Below are 14235 nucleotides of genomic sequence, written 5' to 3'. Positions count from 1 at the left end.
CAGCGTGACAATGCTTGTGGTCGCGGGGGAGTTGCTCTCACCACTAGACTAAGACAAGTTTCCTGAAAATGTTAAAAGTTATTGAATATATTAAATAGGTAAATATATTACTTATTTGGAATATTTACACATTGTACATTTTCGTAAATGTCAATATATCACTTATCTATAAAACACAACGTACAATTCCGGTATGTACCTTTTTCCTGTTGTCGATAATTACTTTGTTTACATTATTCTAAGCGAGATTGGGCTGTGTTGGAATGTGGACCCGCGCTACGTGTTCCGGTTCTAGACCGGCCCTCGTTTCATCGCTCCGCGGCGGAAAAAGAAAAGAAAAAACGACCCCACTACCACAACCGTGGAGAAGGCGAAAAAGGAAAGATACAACATAATTTGGTCTTTCTAAAAAGTAGCTGTATATTGATTTCGATTCTTTTTGGCTGAAGCAAAGTGGTTTTGGAGAGAGGAACGGGATGGGGGTAGTACTCTGGGGGGAGGAACGGGACTGGTTGAGTTGTGGTAGTGGTCAGTAGCTGGCTCCGGGGTCAGTTTAGACTTTCTAAGTCCTCACACGCATTAGGAAGAGGTACGCATGTCAAACTGACCCCAGACCAGTGTAAAAAAAAATAGGCTAATTTACACCCAAGGTGATGACACATGGAGCAACGTTATTGACGATGACTTTCTGGGGTGACAGGGTGGCCTTTCTGGGGTGACAGGGGGGCCTTTCTGGGGGTGACAGGGGGGCCTTTCTGGGGGTGACAGGGGGGCCTTTCTGGGGGTGACAGGGGGCCTTTCTGGGGGTGACAGGGGGGCCTTTCTGGGGGTGACAGGGGGCCTTTCTGGGGGTGACAGGGGGGCCTTTCTGGGGGTGACAGGGTGGCCTTTCTGGGGGTGACAGGGTGGCCTGGAAGGGATACGCGGAAAGACTTCATTTCAACTGCCATGTGTGATCCGACAAGGATCTTCTTATCCCAGATGCCAATGCCTACCCTTGCTAAAGGCAACATTGCCTCAAAAAGAGCGGTTTCCTCACTATTGTAACGACCGCGGATGCCTAGACTCGCTAGCCCTCGGCTAACGGCTTGGACCCTTTAGTTTGACCGGTTAGCGCTGTGGTCTGTTGGTCCGGGGGGGGGCGACCCGGGTTCGATTCCCGGCTGCCCCTTGGATTTGCTACATTGGTGTGAGAGGTATAGGATGGATGAGCGTGAGGCCATGGGAAGCACGAAGGAGCTGATAGGCTGAAGCGCGGGACACGCTTCCTGAAGGAGGGCACAGTGTATCGACCGCGGAGGCCTAGACGCGCTGACGTAACGGGTCGGACCCTTCAGACGACTGCTTTAGCGCTGTGGTCTGGTCTCTGCCGTCTGGATTCACTACAAAACGTTGTCCGTGTATCATAACCGGCGGTGGGATCGCCCGCCAAGCCGGTGTGCTGTGTAACCCTGTGTTCCACGCCGCGTGTCCGTAACGTGTTCCGCGCTGCGTGTCGCCGTGACGACGAGGGCCTTGGTGACGCTGGAGAGGATGAGGGGCGGAGCTGGAGAGGATGAGGGGCAGAGCTGGAGGGGATGAGGGCAGAGCTGGAGAGGATGAGGGGCAGAGCTGGAGGGGATGAGGGGCGGAGCTGGAGGGGATGAGGGGCGGAGCTTTCTGACAAGTGGTCCGGAGTGGAGTGGGCGCGCCTCGCGGCCGGGTGGCCAAACACTCTAACATGCTAACGGCGCTTGTTCACAAAAACACACACGCACACAAACGCTTACTTACATCACAGGTAATAATGATTTAAATAACAGACTGGGGACATGTAGCTAATTACAGTTCATGGAGCTCATGGCGGGGGGGGGGGGGGGGGGGTGAACACAGCGATATAAATAAATACAAAAAAATTTCACATTCACATTCCCTGATGACAGCAACATACTGAAATTGTAAACAATAAAATAACAACAGAAAATTGCACGTTGTCGGCTGTAGCTAGAGACATCTACAGTTCACTATAGTGCACCATGTTTATGTAAACCCATGCCTTTCTGTCAGTAACACTAATAAATCACCCTGTATTCACTCAGGTGGGTCATAACAGCTCCAGTGTAGTGGAGCAGGACTGTGGGGTGGAGGAGGGAGGTGATGGGGTCGTGTTAAACCTTGACCCAGCAAACAGGAGGTGAGATGATGAGGCATGTCCCACACAACTTCACATGGTCCTAGAGAGAGAGAGTGAGAGAGAGAGAGAGGGGGGGGAGAGAGAGAGAGAGAGGGAGAGAGAGAGAGAGAGAGAGAGAGAGAGAGAGAGAGAGAGAGAGAGAGAGAGAGGGGGGGGAGAGAAAGAGAGAGAGAGGAGGGGGGAGAGAGAGAGAGGGGGGAGAGAGAGAGGGGGGAGAGAGAGTTTCCCATGTCAATAAAGCCGATTTGAATTTAATTTAATTTAATTGAGAGGGGGGAGAGAGAGAGAGGGGGAGAGAGAGAGAGAGACAGAGGTGAGAGAGGGTGAGAGAGAGAGAGGGAGAAAGGGCTTATATTATATATTATTGCTTATATAAATAAATCCTTTACCGTGGTTAAAGTTCAAATAAATACTATTAGGATATGTTACATTTTACACAATATTGTTGTAATATTCCCGTATGACAGACGATATGATACAGAAAATATGACTGAAGTCAGATGGGTGACATTATCTGGGAAGATCTTAGGGGCTTTTTTGCCCCTGTACTTGCAAATCAGGGGCAAATCTATTGAAATCAGTGTATAGGATTTGGATAGTCAACTTTGATTGGCCGAAATTAGCCGATCGTCGACTATTAGAAGAAAAAAAAATTGAAAAAAAAATAAGTATAATTTTTTATTTATTTATATATATATTTTTTTTATCATTCCATTTGGGCTGTGGGGGTGCTTAATGTCTGAAGGAGTCGACGGAAGGCTTCTTGTCCTCTGCGAAAGCATGCAATTGGTCCACTGATGGATACATCTTGATATTTGTCTAGTCTAGTGTGTTCATTAGACGGGTGAAATCCTCTTTCAGTGCCTCTGTGCCTGTTTTCGTAGGCAGTTAGCTTCTGGTATGCGCACCATTAGCGTTAGCCACGCTTCTAGGCCTCTTTTCTTTTGGAAAGAATGATACAAAAATTTTAAAATTCAATTTTTTTTGCATTCGACTAAGAGGTTGGCAGTCCTTTCGATCGATTAGTCGACTATTCGACTAATAGGGGTCAGCCCTAATATTTACTGACTCGTATTTACCCACTTATTATTTACTGACATTATATTTACTCACATATATTTACTCCCAGAAGTAGCGCAGATACCAAATAGTCTCGTTCTTCAGCTGTGGACCAAACAGAGGGTTGGTCTGAGCCAGGATCGCTATCAGCCAGCTGAGAGAGAGACAGAGAGAGAGAGAGAGAGAGAGAGAGAGAGAGAGAGAGAGAGAGAGAGAGAGAGAGAGAGAGAGAGAGAGAGAGAGAGAGAGAGGGGGGGTGAGATGTGGAGAGAGAGAGATGTGGAGAGAGAGAGAGAGAGAGAGATTTAAACATGTTACAGGGGAATTAGGCATCAGGACTACAGTGTATAAAAAAATAAAATGCACATATACGTTCTTCCTGTGCCCCAGAATAGTTAGGTCAGTATTTGTGAACACACACCGTACTCTTTAGGATATACTGACCCAACTGTCCTGGGACACAGCAACAACATGTTATCTTACATCTTAAGAACATCTTAAATGGATGACATTCCCCTATAAACCAATTTGTGTATATAAACTATATATAAACTGTATATAAACTATATATAAACTGTATATAAACTATATATAAACTGTATATAAACTATAATATAACTAACTATATTATAGTGCTGTCAATCGATTAAAATATTTAACTCGATTAATCGCATTATTGTCCATAGTTAACTCACGATTAATCGCAAATTAATCACATCACATTTTTTTTCCTACCTTAAACGGATTTTTTTCAAGTTCCAAGTTTTAATACTCTTATCAACATGCGAGTCAACAAATGCATTTAACACAAAAGGATGCCCCTCATGCATTGCAAATTTGCATCGAATTCAAAACAGAGTGATGCACAAAATAACTTAAAAGAAAATAATAATTTAAAACAATGAATAAAGTGTGCATGAAATAATAGGGGAAAGAAAACGTTAGGAACTTGTTACATTCACCCACACAATAGAATCGGGCGATAACGCGTTAACTCTGACAGCCTTATATATAATATATATAAACTCATACCAGAAACGCTGATACCAGAGACTACTTCCATCAATGGTCTGAAAAAAAGAAAATGTATGGAGCTGCTTTTGAAATCTATTAATCAAATTAATCTCCAGGGCCCAGTAGTTCAAAACGTTTAATCTCAATCAGATCCGATCAGATTTTTAAATCCCATTTTTTGTGATCCAGGATCAGACAACTCGTCAGACTTTGTCCCGGTATTTCAAAGCAATCCTGAATAGGATCAAACCCTGATCCAGATTCAGACGTTTCAAGATTACTAGATCCTGAATATCAGTGCTTTAATCCTACCGATCTCCATCTAGTGGATATGAAAAATAATACAAGGAAGACAAGAGACCACATTGCAGAGACATCTATAATGTCTAGTAATTCTATTTTTAAATAAATAAAGGACATAGAATCACAATGGAATTGTAATTTTAAAAAATCCACTATGTTAACAACAAAAAACATTCATTCAAAGGCAGCTGATCATCCAGGCGTGCTTTGAGGAGCTCAAGGTGATGACATATGATCGACTTTTTCTTTGTTGAAGATATTTTTTCTTTAATCTAAATTACAGTTGTGATTGACAATCTTTGTTGTGATACTTTTATGAGCATACACATTTATGTCATCAACATTTGGTTGAAAACAAAATAGGACACCACAAACGTGACCAACAAATTAAAAATAAAATTGATTTGCCATGAAGGCAACAAACTTTGCCATTTTATTTATATTGAAACATATTTTTGTATATATTGTATAGTACATTTTGCTCTGGTAATCCACTGGAAATCCACCCTTCTGGTGGGATCAAGATAATCCAGTTTTTTGGGATAAAACTGATCCCAATCCTGTGTTGTCGGTTTGAACTACCCGTTTTGAAGATTTGATCCAGATTAAAGCTTGGATTTTATTTTATGATCAGATATCATCCTGTTTTTTTGTTTTTCAACTATACCCAAAATACAAATCTGATCCAATCAGATAGGGATTAAAACTCCTGGGCCGGGGTTCCCAGCATTCAGATGATGTCACAACTTCTATGTAAATGGTAAATGGCTACTTTTTTATATAGCGCTTTTATCCAAAGCGCTTTACAATTTGTTACTCACATTTTACCCATTCACTCACACATTCACACACCGACGGCGGAAGCAACCGTGCAAGGTGCCAACTTGCTCATCAGAAGCAATTAGGGGTTAAGTGTCTTGCTCAAGGACACATTGACACGGAGCGGGAATCGAACCGGGAACCTCCAGATTGCCAGACGACTGCTCTACCTCCCGAGCCACCTATGTGGCATCTACTGTTGACCTGCTGTCTCCTCATAAAGATCTACTGTTGACCTGCTGTCTCCTCATAAAGATCTACTGTTGACCTGCTATCTCCCCCTAAAGATCTACTGTTGACCTGCTATCTCCCCCTAAAGATCTACTGTTGACCTGCTATCTCCCCCTAAAGATCATCTACTGTTGACCTGCTGTCTCCTCATAAAGATCTACTGTTGACCTGCTATCTCCTCCTAAAGATCTACAGTTGACCTGCTATCTCCCCCTAAAGATCATCTACTGTTGATATGCTAACTCCACCTAAAGATCTACCGTTGACCTGCTATCTCCCCCTAAAGATCATCTACTGTTGACCTGCTATCTCCCCCTAAAGATCTACTGTTGACCTGCTATCTCCCCCTAAAGATCTACTGTTGACCTGCTATCTCCTCCTAAAGATCATCTACTGTTGACCTGCTATCTCCTCCTAAAGATCATCTACTGTTGACCTGCTATCTCCCCCTAAATATCTACTGTTGACCTGCTATCTCCCCCTAAAGATCATCTACTGTTGACCTGCTGTCTCCTCCTAAAGATCTACTGTTGACCTGCTGTCTCCTCCTAAAGATCATCTACTGTTGACCTGCTGTCTCCTCCTAAAGATCTACTGTTGGTCTACAGTGCATTAGGTCTACATCCTGTAAAGTAACTCAGGAATGAATGAATGAATGAATGAATGAATGAATGAATGAATGAATGAATGAATGAATGAATGAATGAATGAATGAATGAATGAATGAATTATGAATGAATGAATGAATGAATGAATGAACACTTTATTTAACAGATTGATTGCAGAATGGGTACAGTACAGCTCAATACACACAATTGTTAATTGGATGCAGACCAGAGAAAGACGTTTGTCTTGTTTACATCAGGGTCCCCCATTTTCAATTCATAGTGACATTTATGACATACACAACATACATGACATCATGACATTTATGGCATGCTTCAACCAGATTATTGTTGTAATTATTGTAAATGAGGGCTATTTTATTTTCATTTTATTGACATTTTTTATTGCACTGTAGTACTGCATACTGCACTTTTTTAATTACTGCCTATTTTAAAACTGAATCAAACCGTAAACAGAGAGGCCTATTGAATATGAAAAACTGTGATTAGCCTTACTTACTTTGCTATCTTTTTATGCTTGTTTTATATGTTTCTTTATGTCATTTTAAAACTGTGATTTGCCCTACCTAGGAATGTGAATCCCTACCCACATTCAAAACCGCTCTTAAAGAGCACCTACGGGAGGCTGCAATTCGAAACTGGCCACCGTAAATGCCCAAACCCCCCACCACCACCTAATATACAGTCTCCTCCCCACCGCATGTATATATTCTCTCCCCGCCATATGTATATTTCTCTCCCACCCACCCACCCCCTCCAAATGTACAGTCTCCTCCCCACCGTATGTATATTTCTCTCCCACCCACCCACCCACCCCCTCCTAATGTACAGTCCCCTCCCCATCATGTATATACTCTGTCAGGATCTATGGGTAACAGTGCTGTATAATTGAATACCGTTTATGTCACAAATGTATCAGTACTATAGTAAATACCTGTATGTCCCTATGTCATAAATGTCTATATTAATTGAAAATGGGGGACCCTGATGTAAACAAGACAAAGTCTTTCTCTGGTCTGCATCCCCTTAACAATTGTATGTATTGAGCCGTACTGTACTGTACCCATTCTGCAATCTGTTAAATAAATTCATTCATACATCTTTTTTATGGCGTGCGTTATATGTCATTTTATGCCATAGAATCAAACCATAAACAAAGTGGCCTGTTGAGATGTTAGATCCTAAGGTGAAAAACTGTGATTTTATATATCTGCACTTTATGTGCTCATTTTGTGCCTTTTGGGTCTTTTTTCGGAAGCACTTTGAGCTGCAATTCTTGTATGAACGGTGCTATACAAATGAAGTTATTATTATTATTATTATTAGTACTAGTATTACCACAGTGCATTACGTCTACACAATAATGGATGAAGATGAAGGTGTTTATACTCACAATAAGTAGCAACAGACTGCTGTCAGGATCAAACTGGTAATGATCACCCTGCACAGGGACAAGACTGGATCAATAACACATAATCACACACACACACACACACACACACCAATCCACATAGGCCTATTACAGACAGTATATGTGTTGTCAATATATAGGATATCATCCTCGAAAACAAATAGACAAATATGATCCAAACTGAATTATCTACACATTTAGGTCAGATCGTTCGGATGCGTCGCTGGACCACAGCCACAGATGGGATGCGCTGCATGGGCCTCGAACCAGCAGGACGCCAGGTCAAAACACCAATAACGGTATAATAAACTATAGTGTGGAATATATTATTGTCTAATAATAATCAAGCGAAGCGTGTGCGTATTGTCAAATGGCTGTAACAGTGGGAACCACCTTTATAATAATAAACACGTATAGCGGTATACCTACCCTCTGTTCGGTCCTTTAGGCACTAGGAACGGGGCGACGACCCCCACCAGCCCCCATAACGTCGTGAAGCAGATCATCGGGAGCGCCAGAGAGTGAGACACCATTGTCTCGCTTGATAGATATATACCCGCGATATCGAGGAGAAATGTATATGAATGTGTCCCTTTAGAAATAAGCGCATCAACGGCTTCTGTCTGTGCCTCCCTCACAAGCCCCGCCCACACGACGGACATCACGTCCGATTGGCCCAATGCAAGGCTATGGCGTGTCATCGATTGGTGTAAGTTGATGCCTTTCAGTATTACGTGGAGGAGGAACATCTTGATTCTCGAAGACACTCTGACGTCACGAGACCGCCGCCATCTTGGTATTGGGGAAACAAACGGATTTCTACTGATCAAATGTATGCGTTGAGCTCCGTTTTTATTACATGTTTGATGTCACATTCTTGTTAATTTTATAACCTTTTCATATAATTTGTTTTGAAAATATTGAGGCCAACATGGCATTTCACTATTTCGAAAGCCTTTCTGATGATTCTAAGTGCATGTTTCCCCCAAGCCATAGACATGCACTTAGACAGAAAGTTAAAAAGACAAGAAGTTGACTTTGAAGTTGAGAATCTGATTCATTTTGAGTTCACGACAAGAGTAGAGGCCACATCAGGAGGTGATGGCGACGCACTCCAGTTATAAGGCTCATATCAAGCTTAGCTACTCGCCTTACATTAAAAAAGCAGCAAAAACTCTGGAAATATTATACATTTATATTCGCACAAATGTAAGCTAAGGTCACCCGTGTTACCAACAATATAATTTCCGGTCGGGTTTCTTTTTAAAAATAAAGGAACGATTCTGTAAGAGTCTCTAAATCACATAGGCTTGAAAAAGCTATATTTTCCACACAAAAAAACTACAAAACTAAGCAATAAAACGAACCTATGCAATACAAATTATGTGTTTGTATGATAATAATGGTTACATATTTGTATTTATATTTAGATGTTGATTGATTGATTGAAAACGTTATTAACAGATTGCATGATGGGTACAATACAGTACGGCTCAATACACACAATTGTTAAGGGGATGCAGACCAGAGAAAGACGTTTGTTACATAGGCATGTTTATAGCCTGTGTTAGAGGGACACCTAGGGGCTGCAGTAAAAAACTTAAAACCAGATTCTCAAACAAAAACATAAAGGCAAACAACACGCTGAATGAATGAATGAATGAATGAATGAATGAATGAATGAATGAATGAATGAATGAATGAATGAATGAATGAATGAATGAATGAATGAAAACTTTATTTAACAGATTGCAGAATGGGTACAATACAGTACGGCTCAATACACACAATTGTTAAGGGGATGCAGACCAGAGAAAGACGTTTGTCTTGTTTCCACCAGGGTCCCCCATTTTCATTTCATATTGACATTTATGACATACTCAACATACATGACATTTATGGCATAGGGACATATAAGGTATTTAGTACTGATACATTTGTGACATATACGGTATTCAAATATACAGTACTGTTACTCATAGATCCTGACAGAGTATATTTATATACATGTAGCATCCTGAATATTCTACTAAGTATTCAGAAGTGCTGACTAACTGTTACTTTCCCTGTGTGTGTATAAAGTGTGATAAACAGTGTTCCTTTTGATATCTCGCCCCGGTCTAATAACGAGGTGAGGTGCTACTCTTCTCCGGCTTCATTATGGATCACTAACAATAACATTGAAGCATCTTTCTCCCGTGCTGAAGTGGTCCTATAGTGGGATCAGTGGCGGTTGCCAGCAGGGGGCAGCGGTGGCGGTGGTGGCAGGTGGAGCGGAGGAGAGAGGGAAGCAACAAGGAAGAGAGGATTACCTGGGAGCCAGAGCACCAGGAAGCTCTCTTCGGCAGTGAACTCGACCATGAACAGTCGCAACAGGCGTGTGCTCTGGAAGAGCCCCGTTGCAGAAGTTATGTTGAAGAGCCCCGTTGGAGAGCGACGGGTGATAAGAAGTACTTGCTAGTTGACGTGTTATCCTAGAAGTACCAGCGATAGTGTGTGAGTAAGCGATACAGAACGAAGGACTAACGTCCATAGTTAACGGGTTATAGTAGTAAGTGTGCGGTGTATTACTGGAATTTTCCCAAGGGGATCAATAAAGGAATATCTTATCTTATCTTATTAGCATGCTGCTAACGGCTCCATCTGACTTTAGTAGACTACCGGGCGCGCAGCGCTGATGACCGGTGGTACAGTCAGCCACGTTGCGTTAGTAGTACAACCGATATAGCAGGAGGGTGCATTCAGACCCGCAGTTTAGCTGTGTTTAGGGTAGCCAACAGTATTAGCTCGCGCGACAGCAGCAAACAACAGCCAGCAGTGAACGTCTCCCCGACGCCGCAGAGGACGCCTCTTCCCACCAGCAGAGGTCGCCATCACAGCACGCTCCTCCAGTTCACCACTGCCCATGCTGTTCACCCCAGCCCGCTGGCTGTGCTCACGGGATCGCCCGACGCCATCTTGTCACCTGGACGAGAGGTGATAGGAGTGGGTCCGGCATCTTGGCTAAGTACGAACGGTACCTCGTGTGCCCACAGCAATGTCCATTCAAGCGAACGCTAACGACCAGTGTCTAAGGGGTACCCCAAACAATATAAGCCGGCTTTAGTGTAGGTTTTATTTTGGTAACGTGGGCCAACATTTACTTGGTTTCTTTTGTATTTTTGTATTATTATTATGGTTGTTTAAATTCCCAATGAATCATCTACTTTATGCCTGGGTCTCCCCTAATCCAAGCAGGGTTATTATTAATTTATTGAGCACGAGGTGCCTATGATGGGAATAGTGTTCCCCTACATTACCAGTGAGAGCATTGATTGATTGATTGAAAAGTTTATTAACAGATTGCAGAATGGGTACAGTACAGTACAGCTCAATACATACAATTGTTAAGGGGATGCAGACCAGAGAAAGACTTTCGTCTTGTTTACATCAGGGTCCCCCATTTTCAATTCATCATAACATATATGACATACATGACATACAGATAGACAGTACTGCTACATCTATACATTTATGACATATCAGATTTGCAAATACAGTACTGTTAGTGTTTGTGATACAAAAGTGTCCAGAAAAGGAGTGTATATACATTTGGCGTAGAAACTGTACATTGGAGGAGGTTGGATGGGTGGGGTGGGGTTGGGTGGGTTGGGTGAGGGCTGTACATTGGAGGTGGGGGGGGGGGGCACCCGGTGCCATTTATGAATACGTGCTATCTGAATAATCTGAAGTACAACCTGTAACTGATAAACTGACCAGGCTACATATAAAGTAGACAGAATTGGGAGCACTGTGTGTGTGTCTGTTTCTTCCATATATGCTAACCTAACCCCTGGGTAAATACTGGTGACTGGCATAACTATTTAACCCTTCCACCCCATTCACAGCATAATAATTAAAGGGTCTATACAGGTGGTCAAGGAAGGGTACTGCTTAAAGGGAAGCTCAATAACACTATTGAACTGACAGTCACCGGGTGTGGGAGGGCTGTCGGAGGTACTGGGGGAAGTGAGAGTGTGTGGGGAGCTACTGCTGACCGCCTTGGAAGGCGAGGGAGACCAGAGTACCATTCCCCAGGTTAGTAAATCCTGGGCCCCATCCACTCCTGCTGCACGCCCTCCAGAACGACGTTCCGGGCCAAAGACGGGGGTACATATAGATCCAATTCTATAGTATCCTGCTACCAGGTGGCTGTGTACTACTACTCCCATAAGCAGGGATAATCCACCCTTCTACATACATATGATGGGGAGGGGACTGTACATTATAGGGGTGGGTGGGAGAGAAATATACATCCGGTGGTGAGGAGACTGTACATTTGGAGGGGGTGGGTGGGTGGGAGAAAAAAATACATATACGGCGGGGAGAGATTATATACATGCAGTGGGGAGGAGACTGTCTATTAGGAGGGGGTGGGGGTGGGGGGTTTGGACATTTACGGTGGCCAGTTTCGAATCGCAGCCTCCCGTAGGTGCTCTTTAAGAGCGGTTTTGAATGTGGGTAGGGATTCACATTCCTTTACAGCTTTGGGTAGGGCGTTCCACATTGATGTGGCATAATTGCGAAACGTGTTTAGTCCCTTGTTTGAGCCGAATCTGGGTTTAACATGATTTGTTGAGCTTCCTCTGGTGTTGTGGTCGTGTTATTCACTGACCTTTGGGAAGTATTTTGACATGTACATGGGTACCTTAGTCGTATAGTGTATCTTGTAGACCAGGCCCATTGCAAGTTGCTGTACTCTGTCGTCTACTCTAAGCCATCCTAGGTTGTCAAAGTGTGCAGGGGTGAGGTGGGTTCTAGGGGTAAGGTCAAGTAGTAGTCTGACTAGTTTGTTTTGTGATGTTTGCAATCTTGTTTTTAGCGCCTTTGAGGTGCTTTGGTACCATGAGGTGCAAGCATAGTCGTAGTACCCTTGAATGAGTGCTCCTGCCAGAGTCTTCAGTTTTTTTTTTTTTTTTTTTAACTTCATTTTTTAGCGTTTATCGCTTTTTCTGGTCAAGCATGACCGACAGATGTAGGGTGAAACGGGAGAGAGAGCAGGGGAAGACATTCGGCAAATGACGGCGGGTCCGGGAATCGAACTCGGAGTCAACCAGATCCGTGACGCAGCACGGTATTCCCCGACGCAGAATAGCGTCGAGGTACGTGGTGAGCTACTGGAGCCCCCCCTTCAGGGTATTCTTGTTTACCAGAGAGGAGATCCGGTACAAGAATCTAGTTCGTTGGTTGACTTTTTTTATTACATTGGATGCCATTTTGTCACAGGAAAGATTTGCCTCTAGGATGGAACCCAGGTAGGTAATTTCATCTTTCCTTGTGACAATATTGTGACCCACTGTAACTGAGAAGCCGTCGACGATGTCAAAGATGTCATTGCATTTTGGAAACAAAATTCCAAGTCCCTTCCACGCCTGAGTAAAGTTGCCCGCAAAGTGTTCAGTATTCCCAGTGGCTCTGCGAGCGCAGAGAGGGTGTTTTCCGCTGCTGGTTTGATGTCAAGAAATCACCGCATGAGTTTGAAGCCTCAGACATTGGCTAAACTCGTGTTCTTGAAAGTGAACTCAAAGATAATGTAGCTGCCGTGGCACTGCATGGCAGATATAGGCACATGAGCATTGTTTTATTTTGTTTAAAATGCACAAAGTGACAAAAACGAATAGCCTATAATATCCTACTTTATTGCAAAATGCAATAGGCCTGCCTAAAGTTAATGGCCATTATTTTTTATTTTATACATAAGAATGTAGCACTCTGTTTTAGATTTTATACATTTATATAAATGTAGCATATCCAACAGCACTTTTATATTGGTTGATTGTATTCGAGTTTTTCAAAGGCTATAGGGAACTTGCACATTTTCGTTTGTGTTTTACTGTGAGACACTTTGTAGACAGTTATGTCGAGTAAGTTATATTTTTATTTTCATAGGCATATTAGCTATGTGATTTCCTGAGTTCGTTTGATAACAAGCCTGTTGCATTAATTGTCTTCAGTGGCTAAGCCAAGGCCTTAGGCCTATTACGGCCTCCTCTGAGGCTCATGTCATACGCGTAATTTTGTATCCGTCTTATGCTGCCCTGTGATTATGTTCTACCTCAGATTGATTGGTTGATTTAATACTTTATTAACAGTATGCAAAAAGGTATAGGCCTACAGTGTAATTCAATTAGCTACGTCGGATAATACAAGGTACTGTATATGCCGAGGGCTGTGCATAATTAGTTTTTTCTGTCACTGCGTTGAATGTCTTGGTGGTGCCCTGCCCATGGTGCAGTGGTAAATAAAAAAAAATACCATATTCGGTTGATACATTTAAACTGGGTCTGTCTGTTTTCATTATTCTATGATATTTTAAATAACGAAATCAAGAATTTACGCATGCTCGAAACGAAGGCCTTCAGGAAATCCGATGTGTTTAATTAGCCAATTTCAGGAAAACAGCACTTTCTTTTATTTTCCCCGCTGTAATTTTTTTTCTGCTGAGCGGGGTGGAGCGAGGAGCCCTTTATGCCAAAATGAAGTTGAGCGCTGGCGGCGCGCTGAGCGGTGTGGCGGCGGGATCAACATGAGCAATTAGCGGAGCGGACCAAGCTTTAAAG

At 42.9% G+C, this 14235-nt stretch overlaps 1 protein-coding gene across 1 annotated transcript in view; it reads right to left on the bottom strand.

The window, feature by feature from the left end:
* atpv0e2 (ATPase H+ transporting V0 subunit e2) overlaps positions 1–8264 on the bottom strand; it is a 9343-nt gene extending 1079 nt beyond the window's left edge. The window contains exons 1-4 of the mRNA XM_084318762.1: positions 8066–8264; positions 7619–7666; positions 3287–3386; positions 1–2213 (exon numbers count right to left, since the gene is read on the bottom strand). The exon at positions 1–2213 is cut by the window's left edge and continues 1079 nt beyond it. Of these exons, the coding sequence (XP_084174888.1) occupies positions 3293–3386; positions 7619–7666; positions 8066–8169 (246 nt within the window). The 5' untranslated portion in view covers positions 8170–8264 and the 3' untranslated portion in view covers positions 1–2213; positions 3287–3292. The remainder of the gene's footprint in view (positions 2214–3286; positions 3387–7618; positions 7667–8065) is intronic.
* Positions 8265–14235: the final 5971 nt, after the last annotated feature.

Source organism: Notolepis coatsorum (genome assembly GCF_963971535.1).
Source record: "Notolepis coatsorum genome assembly, chromosome: 7".
Taxonomy (NCBI): domain Eukaryota; kingdom Metazoa; phylum Chordata; class Actinopteri; order Aulopiformes; family Paralepididae; genus Notolepis; species Notolepis coatsorum.
The sequence above is the reverse complement of the archived record's forward strand: the minus strand, read 5'-3'. Positions and strand labels throughout refer to the sequence as shown.